This window comes from Pelmatolapia mariae, linkage group LG17 (genome assembly GCF_036321145.2).
Source record: "Pelmatolapia mariae isolate MD_Pm_ZW linkage group LG17, Pm_UMD_F_2, whole genome shotgun sequence".
NCBI classification, from domain to species: domain Eukaryota; kingdom Metazoa; phylum Chordata; class Actinopteri; order Cichliformes; family Cichlidae; genus Pelmatolapia; species Pelmatolapia mariae.
In genome coordinates, this window is record NC_086242.1 from 1,302,188 (window position 1) to 1,315,325 (window position 13,138).

The window sequence follows — 13,138 nt, forward strand, 5'->3', positions numbered from 1 at the left end:
GTGGACACGGGGCTAGAGGGACCCTGCCTCCGAGGCCGTCTAGACTTTGAGCCTGGGCCGATTGGAGAAACGGGGAGAAAATCCCATCAGGCAGTGGAGTGAAAGTTAACTAAGGTAACCTGCTGTGAACCTGATGAAGATGTCAAGCCAACATATGGCAAAAAATGTCTATTGTCAGAACGGGGAGCTTTCTTCCCTCTGAGGGAGGGTAAGGTAGGAGGAGACGAAGGGTGGCTAAAGAAAACCGGGGATGGGAAGGGGGTGTGCAACCTAAAGAAAGGAATAACTGCGGTGGTCATCGTTTTACTTCTGGATCAGTAGTCTTTTTCTGGCCGGGAGGAGGCCCAACCCCTCCGCTCGCAATTAAAGGCGTAAGCAGATTAACTGGCATCTTTCAAAGGCCAGCAGAAAGAAAAACACTCGCAGGCGCTTTAAACTGTTTTTCCCTTTTTGCCCATCGAGGCTTACATTTCATGCCGATTTAGCGAGCAGAGGTTCGGAAAGAGAAACTTCTTAAACTATGATATGGTTCTTAGGTGTTCTAACACCGATTGGTCACACCGTGTTGGTACAAGCAAAGTCTCGGCTGCCCGGATTACGATTAAATTAAAACCTGACGCCGCAATACAAAACACCATATAATCGTTCCGCTGCGTGGCACCGTTGATCTAGATTGGCTCCATAAATAGGTCTTGATGATATTTAATTCCAATGCTTCAAATCTGAATAAACAAAAGGAAAAAAGAAGAAAAAACCCTCTAAGGTAGAGCCTGCTTTACCAGCCAAAAAACCCAACTGGCAGGCTTCACATGCGAGAGATGTTGGCCTCGGGGATTTCGAAGCCATCTCTACAGCTACATCTGAAGAAGATAAACAACAGTCTCAGCTGGAAGGAGAAGAAAGAAAGAGCTGCATGGAGATGATGTGACCCTATTAATGCCACATTAGTTGTTCTGTCTTTCCAGCTATGAGAGAAAAATGCTTCAGTGGGATGTGCTGAGAGAGAGAAAGAGCGAGAGAGAGAAGTGAAAGCGATACTGTCTCCAGGCTAGTTGGGATGCAACCCAATTTCACAGCTTCACGAATGAGTGGCACAGCATATGGATGCAACCTTTGTGACAGCCTGTGTGTATCACCACGTATCAGCGCTGATATTCCCAGTCAGATTCCATACTGGTCCAACATTATGTCAAACGCTGGCTCCGCATGACTGCATCTTCAGCGCAACACCAGGCGCGGCGTGTTTGTCGGGAGGAGGCGGGTGTTAGCCTCCTAAGCTAAGAAGAAAAAAAACAAACTGGCGTCTCCCAAGACAGACTCCTCTCTAAACTTCCTGCTCGACGTGCACAACAATGAAACCGATGATGGCAATAAAAATCCCTAAAATCTGAGATGTAACCTGGAATCCAAGTTATGACCTAGATTTTTCTCTGTGATACTGAAGCAGACGACAGAGTTTTGATTACAGCAGCACAAGTTTAAGGTGAGGATCTCGCCGCCTGGCTGCCGGCTGATTGGTTGGAAAAACCCAACATATCTGCACATAGTCACGGATTTCCTTCCATATGGTCCAACCATCTGCCTCAGTCAACAGCATCTATAAAAGCAATGTAAACGAACAACTCTATTATTAGGCTAATATGCATAAAAACAAGAGAAACAGCGAGGGTGGAACTTTTTCCTCTTTTATTCCACAAATCTTCTTGAAACTGCTGGAAAACTATTCTTGTGGACTCGTTTGTAAAAGACACTTTGTTGCAAAGCAGAATTCGCTGGGTCATGTGACAGATAACGTATACGGTTTAGGAAAAGCTGCTGATCGGGGTCATTGTCAGACAGTCGGATACTTGGGAGAGAGTTCCTTTTCTTTTCTCTGAGGTGGCGGTAACAGCATCAGAGGGAACGCTGTGCAGAACAGCAGCTCCTTGAGATGCGGAGGGGATCGATCTCTGTTAATGTCATATGGCACAGCACCCAGAGGCAGCCGCGTGGTACTGATGACAGTGTAAAGCCTTGCCTTTGGCGGCTACATGCTCGGTGCTGCCGAGCTGTGATTTGAAGTTCACATGTAAAGGCTGGCAGACAGACAGCTCTCAGTCAGGCAGTCAGTCAGTCTTTCCACAGGGATGACAATATAGCTGTTAAAAGCATACAATAGCTCCTAATCTCCAACACATTCACGGGGATCTCGGTGCTCTGCAGGACTGATGGACAAAGTACTGGCAGAAAAACACACACACACACACACACACACACACTTCTCAGAAATGTAATTGGCTTCTGCAGAAAAGTGCACGCCAAGTTTTGCAGAACAACAACTTATAAGGGTTATAAGAATACACCACGTCCTGCAGAACGCCATCTCTAAAAATAAAGGTGAATAACAGCTTGCATTACCTTTGCTGCAATAAAAATTTTTCAATCACACATCACCGTGTAAGTATCCTGTTATTTAAGAAAAAAATCATCATTACTCACTTAATCATTCTTCAAATATTTTCTCTAAGCAAACAGAACAATGAGTCAGCAAACCTTACTCCTCCAGAACAAACTCGCATCTCGCACCAAAGCCCAATTTATCAATAGGCTTCATATTAAAGTAAAACCACTGTGTGTGCACGTGTGTCGATATGAAAACAAAGGCCCAGTGGCTAAATGATGATTTGCAATGATAAATGGTCTCAGACATCCACACTGACCTATATTTTCTGTCCTGAAAAAAATAGGCCAGAGCCCAAATTAAAGGCCAGCAGGGGCGACTCCACGGATGTAAACGCCATCGTCTTCAGAGTAATTGTGGGGTGTTAGGCACCATCGGAGCAGCCTTGGGTGGAGAGACGTAGCCTGAGGGCAAAGCTGCTGGCATGTAAATAGTGAGAATAGAAGCTGAGATGACAGCACAGACAGTTTTATTTGGCATTAGACACTAAATTAAGGTCTAAAGGACAACAGCCTGGATGTCAGGATACCAGTGCTCACATCACGTCAGTAAGTAGGCTGATTTCCTTAATTGCCGGGGGAAACATTTCTGTCTTTTACATCACTTTACGTGGCTCTATGTGGCATCAGCCCAGTGAGATTTCACCTTTTGCAACATTGTGGTCGTTTCCCCAGTTTTCCTGTCTTTTTTTTTTTTTTTTTTAACCAAAAGCTGGAAATCTCTCACAAACAGGACCGACCTCTGAGGAGCAGAGAGCAGTCTGCTTTTTTGGTTTTTAAATCAAAAACATTCACATGTACACCTCACACAAAGTGGTGTACCGTTTAACACGGTTGGTAACCATATTACTCGCCTCATTCCTGCTGCACACGATACAGGAAGTGGGCCAATTCATGCAGTCATGAAACGTGACTCAACCCCTAATCCTTTTAAAACCCTGTCACCGCGGTGCTCCACATGACAGGCGTAAAAGTCCACGTATTTCCCAGCACAACTTTTTTTCCTTAATGAAGTCTAATTTGCCAGACCAGGTCAGATTCAAACTCAAAGCAACATTAAAACAGGGTCTGTGCTAATCCTGTTAATCGGTGGGCTAAAGTAGGCCACGCTGGTATTACACGCATACGAACCAGCCAATCATTATTCTTTGAGTCTGAATAATTGGTTTTGTGTGTGTGTGTGTGGTTGGTTGTGCATGTTTGTACCATCTGCTGCTCTGCACATACACACTCCTGCCCATCAGCTGAGTTTAGCAGCAGGAAACAAGCCACCAACACATCTTAAGCTGCAAGTGGAGCTAATGTCATGAAACTCTTCTGCTTTCATCAAACTCATTTTAAATTATTGATCCATCCCTGCTTTCTCCCACTTTTCTTCTCCCCTCCTGTGGAAAGGGAGAAAGTCTAAAAATAGCCGGTGAGTGTCGGTGCCTAGAAGTCTTTCCATGTTCTCCCAGTCTGGCAGCGTGAGTGAATTCAGATGAGCCTCCTGCAGCTCCCACAGCCGCTGCGTCTCATCTCATGCACAGCCTCGCACATCCGTACCGACGTGCATACGCATGCACGGCCGTACGTGCGCGGGGCACACGCTATACATTTAAAACACGTACCTGCTATCACGCAGTCTCACACACACAAAAAAAGAACTATTTGCCCTCGGAGTTCGAGTGCTGTGTCAGTCAGTCGGAGAGCTCAGCGAGTAACCCCCCCCAAAGATTCCCACCTCTCCGTTTATAAACCACCGCCATCAGCATAATTCTTCCTGCATACCTGCCTGCCACACCCCGTCTCAGTTTGCCCCAGTTCTTCACACTTTAGCCAAAAATACTCTATTTTAAAGAAACAGCAGTTAAGATGATGCATGGATCGGTGCCACACGTGTAGCCCAGTGAAACGGCATCACCGTCTGTCCCGGTGAAAACAGGAGACGACCAGAGACAGAAAGAAGGACTGAAACTTTTTAATGACCGCAAAAGCAACGGTGTGATCTCACTGAAAAGCTGAGAACAACACCTTTAAAACACGTGGGCTTGAAAAATGCACCAGTGTGAATGAGCAGAGAATAACCACAGTTTGGTCTCCACACGAGGAGACCTCACTGTCCTGCTGCCGGACCAGCAACATCGGATTAACAGAAGCACGCCAAAGGGGTTATTTTTTTCTTTTTGCAGATAATGTTCAGTTTTCCTCCCATAAAAACTGGAGTGTAATATTCATAGGTCACGATCACAGCCAAAACCACTTACCCCACCAAACACAGATACTTCTGGTTTGGCAGTCCATTGGTGTTGTGACCTGGGGAGCAATTATGGGAAAAATTCGAAAAGAGCTGGAAGCAGGGCATTACATCGTGGCTGAGCGACAAATGACTCCAGAGCAAAGCAGCGGAGCGCTGACCAAAACAGTGCAGCCTCTGTTGTCATCTATAACCAGAAATCTAAATACAAACGAGTTTTACTGACACGTTACAGCTCACTGTGTATCAGTGTTGTCGTGGAGACCTGGGATAAAAACCACGAAGCCATCCTTTCATATCCAAACTGCTTATTCTTAGTATATTTTACTATATACGCCTCTATTTCATCCAACTTAATGATGATGCTGTAAAATGGTTAAAACACTCAAGTAACCTGTTACTGCTGCTAATATAATAAAGAACAGGGTGCATCACAACCAGCACCAACTTCAACCTGAATAGGCTCGATAAAGTCAGAACAGCAGGGAAGTCGAGGGACTCACGCCATGCAAACTGGGGTTTAGTGTCACGCCCGAGCATACGTGGAGGGGCCAGGGATCGAACGACTAACCCTGTGATTAGCGGACAACCCGCGTTAACACCCGAGCCGGTGCCGCTGCCAGCAGGAAACGGATAAAAGATAACAAAGAGTTTGAATATTCTGTGTAAAAAGAGCCAATTTACCAAAGTCATGAGGGTGAGACGAGAGAGAAAGGGAGAAAGGCTGAGAGATAAACAAAGTGTGAGACCCTAGGGTCCTCTCAGGAGTGCGAGTGGAGGAGTGTGGGCTCTCTAATGATCAATCAACACCCTCCTTGCTGCCATGGCATCTGTTAGTACTCGAATGGCCTCCCGTCTGAGTGTGAGCCCGCTGCAAACTCGACACACAGCTGGTATCCAATCAAACTTCAGAACTCGCAAAGCCTGGGTCAAGGAGCAATTCTGACATTTTGTCGAATGTCAGTGTTCAACCTTTTCTAAAAGTTCGACGACACGGGAGTTTGGCTCTGTGAATACTGAAGGGTGGAAATGGGAAGGAGTGAAAGGCAAAGGAAAGAAATGAACATTATTGTGCTGCTCGAGGGCGCTACAGCGGAGAGAGAGGCGGACCGATGACTAACAGGGGACGCCGTGAGACCTTCGCATCTCAGCAAAAAAGTTCCCAGTACGTAGAATAAAACTAACTTTTCATAATTGGACAAAGTAAAGCCATCAGGCTGCACGCTACACCTTACATTTCTTAAAAACCCTCCCAGAGTCCCCGAAAATCAGCGCATTCGCAGTCCTCCTGCAGCATATTTTAACACTGGCAGGAAGCTATGCGAACACTGAAACCTGTCACTTATCTCAGACAAAAGGAGACACTTGCTCAAAGGTATACAACTGACAGGCACAAACACGGCATGGAAACAAGATCACAAAAAGTGCTTTCATCCATCCTCCAAGGGCAGAGGATCTCATGCTTCACAGAGTGCTGAAGACGTCAGTCTATCGGCAGGTTTTTGGGAAACAGTCGCGAATATTCATTCATAAATTCACTGACAATTTGGAGGCCGCAGTTTTTGAACTGTGGAAACAGTGCAGACAGAAAATAGGTTGTAGTTTATCGAACAGAGAGTAAACGGGAGCCGCGTTTCAAAATAAAAGACCTCCGTGCATCATTGCTGTCATCGTTCAGTCTTTCCTCGGTGTTTCGTTTTTAAACAGTAAATCGTTCCCTTAATTGCAGCATGAATGTTGCTGTAAAACTGATATGCTGATCTATTAAGTTTATTGCTTTGTTAGTGGGAACAATCTGGCTGGAGGGAGCGGGCGAGGACAGGTAGCATCTGTCCCCACCTACTGCCTTGGCAGCATTAGCGTCATCTGCTAGCTTTGGCAGCATCTTGGAAGCACATCAATATGGCTTTATGTAGCCAGGGCCGCTAGTAGCTAGCATGCCAGTCACGCTCTTAGGCGACGCCTGCTCACAGCCTGAGCATCCACAGAGCAGCGAGCCAACAGAGCTAAGCGGAACTGAGCTGAGGCTGAACAGGGAGGCCAGGCCTCCGTGGACCAGGACCAGTATCTGTCATCTATCCACACATCCAAGCGTTGAGCCAAGTCCTGCAAACACTGCCATCATTGTCAGCTTTCTGTCTTCTTTTGCTAAACAGCACTTCTGTTGGGGAATGCTGAGGCTCTTTAGATTTACTGATGCATTTGTTAAGGAGACTGACAGTTGAAGCATCTTTGATTTTTTAATATAATTTCACTTGTAGGGCAGTGGACTACCCCAACTCACTACTGCTGTTACGTTGTTATCAGCATTTGCCAAAAAAACAGGCAAAAAAAGGAAAAGAAAAACAAGCCCACCCTTGGGATTAATAACTGGGAGCCAGTCCAACAGGACACACTGGAAACACTGGCAGAGTTAATTATTCTAAATAACATGCTTTAAGCGCCACACTTACAAATTAGTGCCATTCTTCTTATTTACACGCAGACGTGATGTAAATTGCAGTGAGTCAGACTTTATTTTAGGGCGACAGGAAAGGTCAGGTATCAATAGCAACAAAGCCTGTGACGTTCACGGTGACTAAATGGCTGCGCTGGCCGAACATCACAGATCCTTGTAGTTATAACTGATCTCTGTGAGCACAACAGAGAAATAAGCCCAGCGCACATCTTAGACTGGTCTGCTGCCAGCTGAACAACAAAGTGACAAAATGTATTGACCCGTGTTGCCTTTGCATTATCTTTCACGATGCTTAGGCACGCCAATTTTAGGCAGCTTCCTGAATCATATTTCCAGCTTAATACCCGATCAATCATCAGAGACTTGCTAAACAACAAAGTATATGTCACAGAAAGGACATTTGCCATTTTTAAGCACAAAATTGGGAGATTAATTAGCTTTTTTTAAACTGCAGTTTATCAAACTGTCTTCTTGCTCTGTTGCTCTTTATTTATTTAGCAGAAGGCTACACAATATTCAAACAATTAAAAATAACAAATGGGCCTACACTACACCCCCTTCCTTGAAGGGCCACTTTTTAATCCCACATTGGCAACCACAGGTAGGCATGGGAGGCTTTACGCCTAACAGCTAATGAAACATTGTTTGTGTGGAGCCTGCAAGCCCAACAGCGGGCATGATCAAACAGTATGTGCAGTATTTTTGGCCTTTCTGAGCCAAAATGTTAGGTTTGGATTCATTCAATTCAGTTTTATTTTTCCCGAAACAAATCACAACAACAGTCGCCTCAAGGTGCTTTATATTGTAAGGTAGACCCTACAATAATACATACAGAGAAAAACACAACAATCATATGACCCCCTATGAGCAAGTACTTTGGCGACAGTGGGAAGGAAAAACTCCCTTTTAACAGGAAGAAACCTCCAGCAGAACCAGGCTCAGAGAGGGGCGGGGCCATCTGTGAGATTAAGCTGTGTGGGAGGTCTCGCTTTGAGGTGTTAACCTTTGCTAACTTTAGCCAGCTTAGCACATACTGGTAGCAAACAAGGCAAGTTGACTATTAAGTAAAGATGTCACCAGAACTTATGCTCAGGACATCATTCGATATCAAAAATTCTAAAAATGCAACAACACTTGTTTTTCTTTGGTACCACAGACAGCCTAAGCACAGAGGCAGAGCGAGTGGCGTAAAACTACAAGTGTTGTAGTCCATCCTTATACGCAGACAGAGAGCCACAAGAACAGGAAAAACTACAAATGGCACAACATAAACTACAGCTGAGGACGTCCAAGGGGTGATGATCAATTTGCAAAAGGTAATATGCAACTAACACTACTGTTAGTTGCATATTACCTTACAATATAAAGCGCCTTGAGGAGACTGGCGTTGTGATTTGGTGCTATATAAATAAAATTGCATTGAATTTAAGTGAATTCAGAGTCTGTTCATTTCACAGTAATAACATCTAAAGTATTATTCTTCTAATGTCAGATCACCATATTTATTTTTGAGAAAGCTGGTTGTGAAACCAGCTTTTGTTCCATTGGCTGAAATGTTTGCAGTGGCTAACATTAACGCTTATGCTAACACAGCATAACAGTGCGCCATTAGTCGGCTACATGGCAACCATCCTAACATTTCAATCCACGTCTCATCAACATAATATAAAGTCAACACTTTAAATAAATGATCTGCCACCATGTCAGTGTTTTACAATGTGCTTTTATTTTAGGAGCTTATATTTAAGTACACGGGATGATCATTTTGTTTTGGTATTGAATGGGTAAGTATGTTCTACTGGTACTGGAACCAAGCTTCTGGTATCGTGACATCCGTACTATTAACTATAGATTACCAATATGTTAATTCTGGTGTATTGATCAAACCCACTTTATGGAAACAGGAGTCTGAATCTCAGTGTGCTTCAAACAGACGGATCGCCATCGACTGACTAAAGTGTGTTAAACATGACAGCTACACACAAGTCAAACGTAATTACTGGCTTTCACTAAAGCAATAAATGGACTAGTAAGAACACTGTTGTTCCTAAATAAGCCTGTCCACAACATTAATGTTCAAGAAACGAAGAGCCTGCGCCACAATAATGTGTTTACAGATGACAGATGATTTCTGAGTACTTCCCCCTGAAATATCAAACCTGCTATTATTGTTTCTGTAACGATCTCCGACCCGTGTTGTTGAAACTGCAATAGACTGATCTTTCAAAACTTAAAAGGAATAACAACAGGAAGGAAGTGAAAGTCATTATTAGCAGTCACAGAAGGGAAACACCTCACAGACGAGACTTTGTTAGATGGACTCAGTCAGATGCTGGCGAGTAAGAGTTAAAGACCAGCTGACCTAATCCTAATTCATGCTTACAATGAATAAAGTCCAAACCCCACAAATGACCACATAAAACAGAAGCAGCACACGGCTTCAGTGAACTGGTTAATGGAAAAGTTGCAGGTTGGTTACTTAAGTTTGTCCCATTAACACAATTCATTAAGGTTTAGTAACCCTTTATGTGGTTTGCACTGCTGATTCAGACAAAGGTTTTCTAAGTCGATGCCTTTGAGCCGTCAAAGCTGTTACAGTGTTGGTAACTAACGACATCACACAGATCTCAAATGTCAGCCTTTGAGAAATGTGTCGGGCAAAAATAATTAGCTGCCAACTAATAAATGTTTATTCTGCACAAACGTACACTGAGGAACGTCATCACGAGACAACTAAAGACAGGTTAAGCTTTTCTTTAAGCGTGTGGGTGTTGGCTTTTTGCACAGTGCTGACTGCAGGAGGTGTGAAACACAGTTAACACAGGAAGTTTAAGGGTCGACACACTGACCAACTATCAAAAGGTCTGAGCTAATTTTACCTGCACTTTGAAACATGACTGAAAGCAACAAAAGGATGCTGCTTTTAACACTGCAGGGGAAACGCTTCATTGCTGCCGCACATGGATCTGGTTTCAAACCTGCAGGACCAGGATGTGGTGAAAAGTGGCACAACAGTGATGCAGCATCAGCAAAACTCACACAGGCTCTTTACTCACTCAAAGGGGACTCCTCCTTAGTCGCCTGAAAGCATTTGAGTTGAAACCAAACTGCTGGAAGAGGGCGTGCACACAACAACTGAAATCCAGCCAAAAAATCCATCTAAAATTAAACTTGTATTCCCTAAACTGTGGAGGAGATGTGAGAACAGCACAAGGAAATTTAAACCCTCCTCCACTTCTGCAAACGCTCGCACGTTCTACATCATGTTGCTATGACAATTTAATTATAGTCTATCATGACTGCATTTTTGTTTATGTGTCTATGTGAGGCAGTTGGAAGATTATGTGTGAATGTGAAGTGGCACTCTTTGGCAAACTACCTAATATTTGGTTGCAGGAAAAACAGCTCTAGCTTGTGGCGAGCGAGTATGTTGGTTTCACAGCGCGGCCAGAGCTCGTTTGTTGTGAGTCACAGCATTAACTCATTCAGCTCCAGAGGAAGGAGAATCTCATATGTCGGGGCTTCTCGAATGAATACATATAGAATATTGACACGCCAGTAAAACAATAGACCGTTCTGACAGCTGTAACCTTTGCGAAGCGTTTTGTTTCAGGCTCGCTTCACCGAAAGCCAAGTCAAAGAAAGGGAAATTGGTGAGAATCAGGGGAGAAGTGACTCATTCCTCATACGGTCGTCTGAAACTGCTTCTTTTAAAAAGAAACATAAAACAACCGCAAACACGAGTCCCGCCTGGCAGACAGGACACGTTAACGTCACGGCGACTTCTCCAACGGGGGCTGTTCTCATGTCGTACCAAACCTCAGCACAGTATCTACGTCTCATCGAAGCCGCGGCGTGCACATGCAGCTCTGTGGCTCCACTCCAGAGAGCAGGGGGTCCGGATATGAGTCCAACCCCAGATCATATGGAGAGGAAGTCGGTTATTACAGAGCGTGCAAGTGGTTTATGAGTTTGGTTTTAAAATCCAATATGAGAATTTGATCCAAGGGCAACTTTCAGTCTGCTCCGGTCAGCTCGGCGGCTGCACACGTGAACCATCCAATAGCACCTCTTTCAAGTCAGCACCGAGCAGCAGACGAAGACAGCTGGCCTAACATGTAGCTACAATACGCTTAAGTGATAGCCGACTTATGAGCAACACTGGATATGGATGTGAAGCATGGGTTACTCGATTTCCCATATTCAGAAAAAGGTAGAAAACGATGTTGTTCTTCAGCGGCTGCAGTCATTTCCCAGGATAGTCCCGGCCTCCACTACAGGAATGTCTGACCGCTGCAGAGAGCCGAACGGTTAATGCAGCCTGCTGACCCAAACACGATCTTTCTCCAAACAATCCTTGTGGGGTCACGGTTGCCAGAAAAATGCCTACATTGGTGAACTCGTGCTCAGGCAAATCTGTCAAATAAATGAAGACTGTACGACGCTAACAGTACGATATTACAGCTGCTAACAGCTACTCCCAGTTTCACTTTTACAGCCAAACTGGGTCATGACCTCCTCTCGTCCTTAGGATCTTGACAGACTAAACTCTGAATCACATAAAACCAAAACCATAATGAGCACCCTCATTGTTCAAGTCTGGACTCATGCAGGAGTGAAGTCCTGTGGTGCCTGCTGTTACTCCAGTGTATTTACAAACTACCCCCATCACACACGGCATCCTTACTGCGTTACAATTACTGGTGTTACAAACTGAGGAAAAAACGTCTACATCACAAAGCACATAGTGACTTTGTCACATGTCGGTGAAATGACCATGAATTCTCATTTTCCAACGCTGCTAAGGTCGTCTCTTTGCATGAGCCCACACACTTTCTCTAATTTCTTGTTCCATCATCCCACATTATCTGTTACTTCACAAGAGTCTGCACATTTGACTCTCGCAAGAGGCCTTAGGGTCGGCACGAGACGCAGGGATCCAAAGATTAGCAGACAGGACTGGAACAGTTTAAAGGCTACTGAGTCAGAAAAAAGGAATCTGCAAGTGAAAGAAGACTATTGAGGAAGACCCTAAAAGCAAACTTTCACTTCCATTTATGTATTTCGTGATAGAGCTGGGGGGAACTGCACTCAGATAAAATGCAGTATACCTGAGCTTCACTGGAGCAGTACAAATGTGCATCCTGCATGGGTTTATTAAATTAGGAAATCAAAAGGCATACTCGTCCTCTCAGTTGCTGGAAACCAAAAATGCTTCTTTCTTACAGAAATGAGCAACAGATTCACTGGCATTTTGGTACAGACATATTTAACAGTTGTTAAAACTGAATGGTTTAAGGTTAGAAGCTGTCCACGAAATGCCACGTCAGGCTTTCATTAACTCAGCAGAAAGGGAATAAATAAGTAAGCAGTTCATTTATGTTGTTAAACAGGAAATTAACAGACTGATAATTTGATCACAGCTCTATGAATCAAGCACAACATTAAAGTTTTACTAATAAGTTGTGCACACACAGGCTGAAAGTTATAAATGGAAGATCACCTACCCTCATTTTCAGATGTTGGACACGCCACCTGTACAACCAGATCAAATGTTCTTTCTGGATTCTCCCTGAAAAGAATGAAACAGTGTTTACTGAGAGGTGAGGGGGAATAAAAGCAGGTGTTACATCCACAAGCTCGGGCGACAAGTGCGCACTAGGACGCACAGCAGCTGGGTCACATTCCAGTGCACAGGTATGCATCACGCGGACCTGTACCCACTTGTGCCATCAGAGCTTTGGATTGAAAGAAAGACGGGCTCTTTGATCTCTAACGTTATCGAGCTCAGGTCACGGGACACGGCTCGTTCACGGCACCGAGCGACCGGTGTCCGCCTGCTCGGCTAGCGGAGCTGCTAATTGGTGGTCAGCTAGCAGACACGCCGACAGACTGACCCAAATGCTGAGCAGCCAGCTGGCCTCGCTGTTAAAGCCACTGCTGGAGATGATGGCTCAAATTACGCCAGAAATTCCTTCGCATTTACGCACGCAGCTCCCGTTTAG

The 13,138-nt window shown here is 44.6% G+C and overlaps 1 protein-coding gene across 1 annotated transcript in view; it reads right to left on the reverse strand.

Moving 5' to 3' along the window:
• Positions 1-13,138, reverse strand: part of dennd1b (DENN/MADD domain containing 1B) — a 93,835-nt gene that overhangs the window by 80,351 nt on the left and 346 nt on the right. Inside the window, exon 2 of the mRNA XM_063500976.1 lies at positions 12,641-12,705. Coding sequence (XP_063357046.1) covers positions 12,641-12,705 — 65 coding nt within the window. The remainder of the gene's footprint in view (positions 1-12,640; positions 12,706-13,138) is intronic.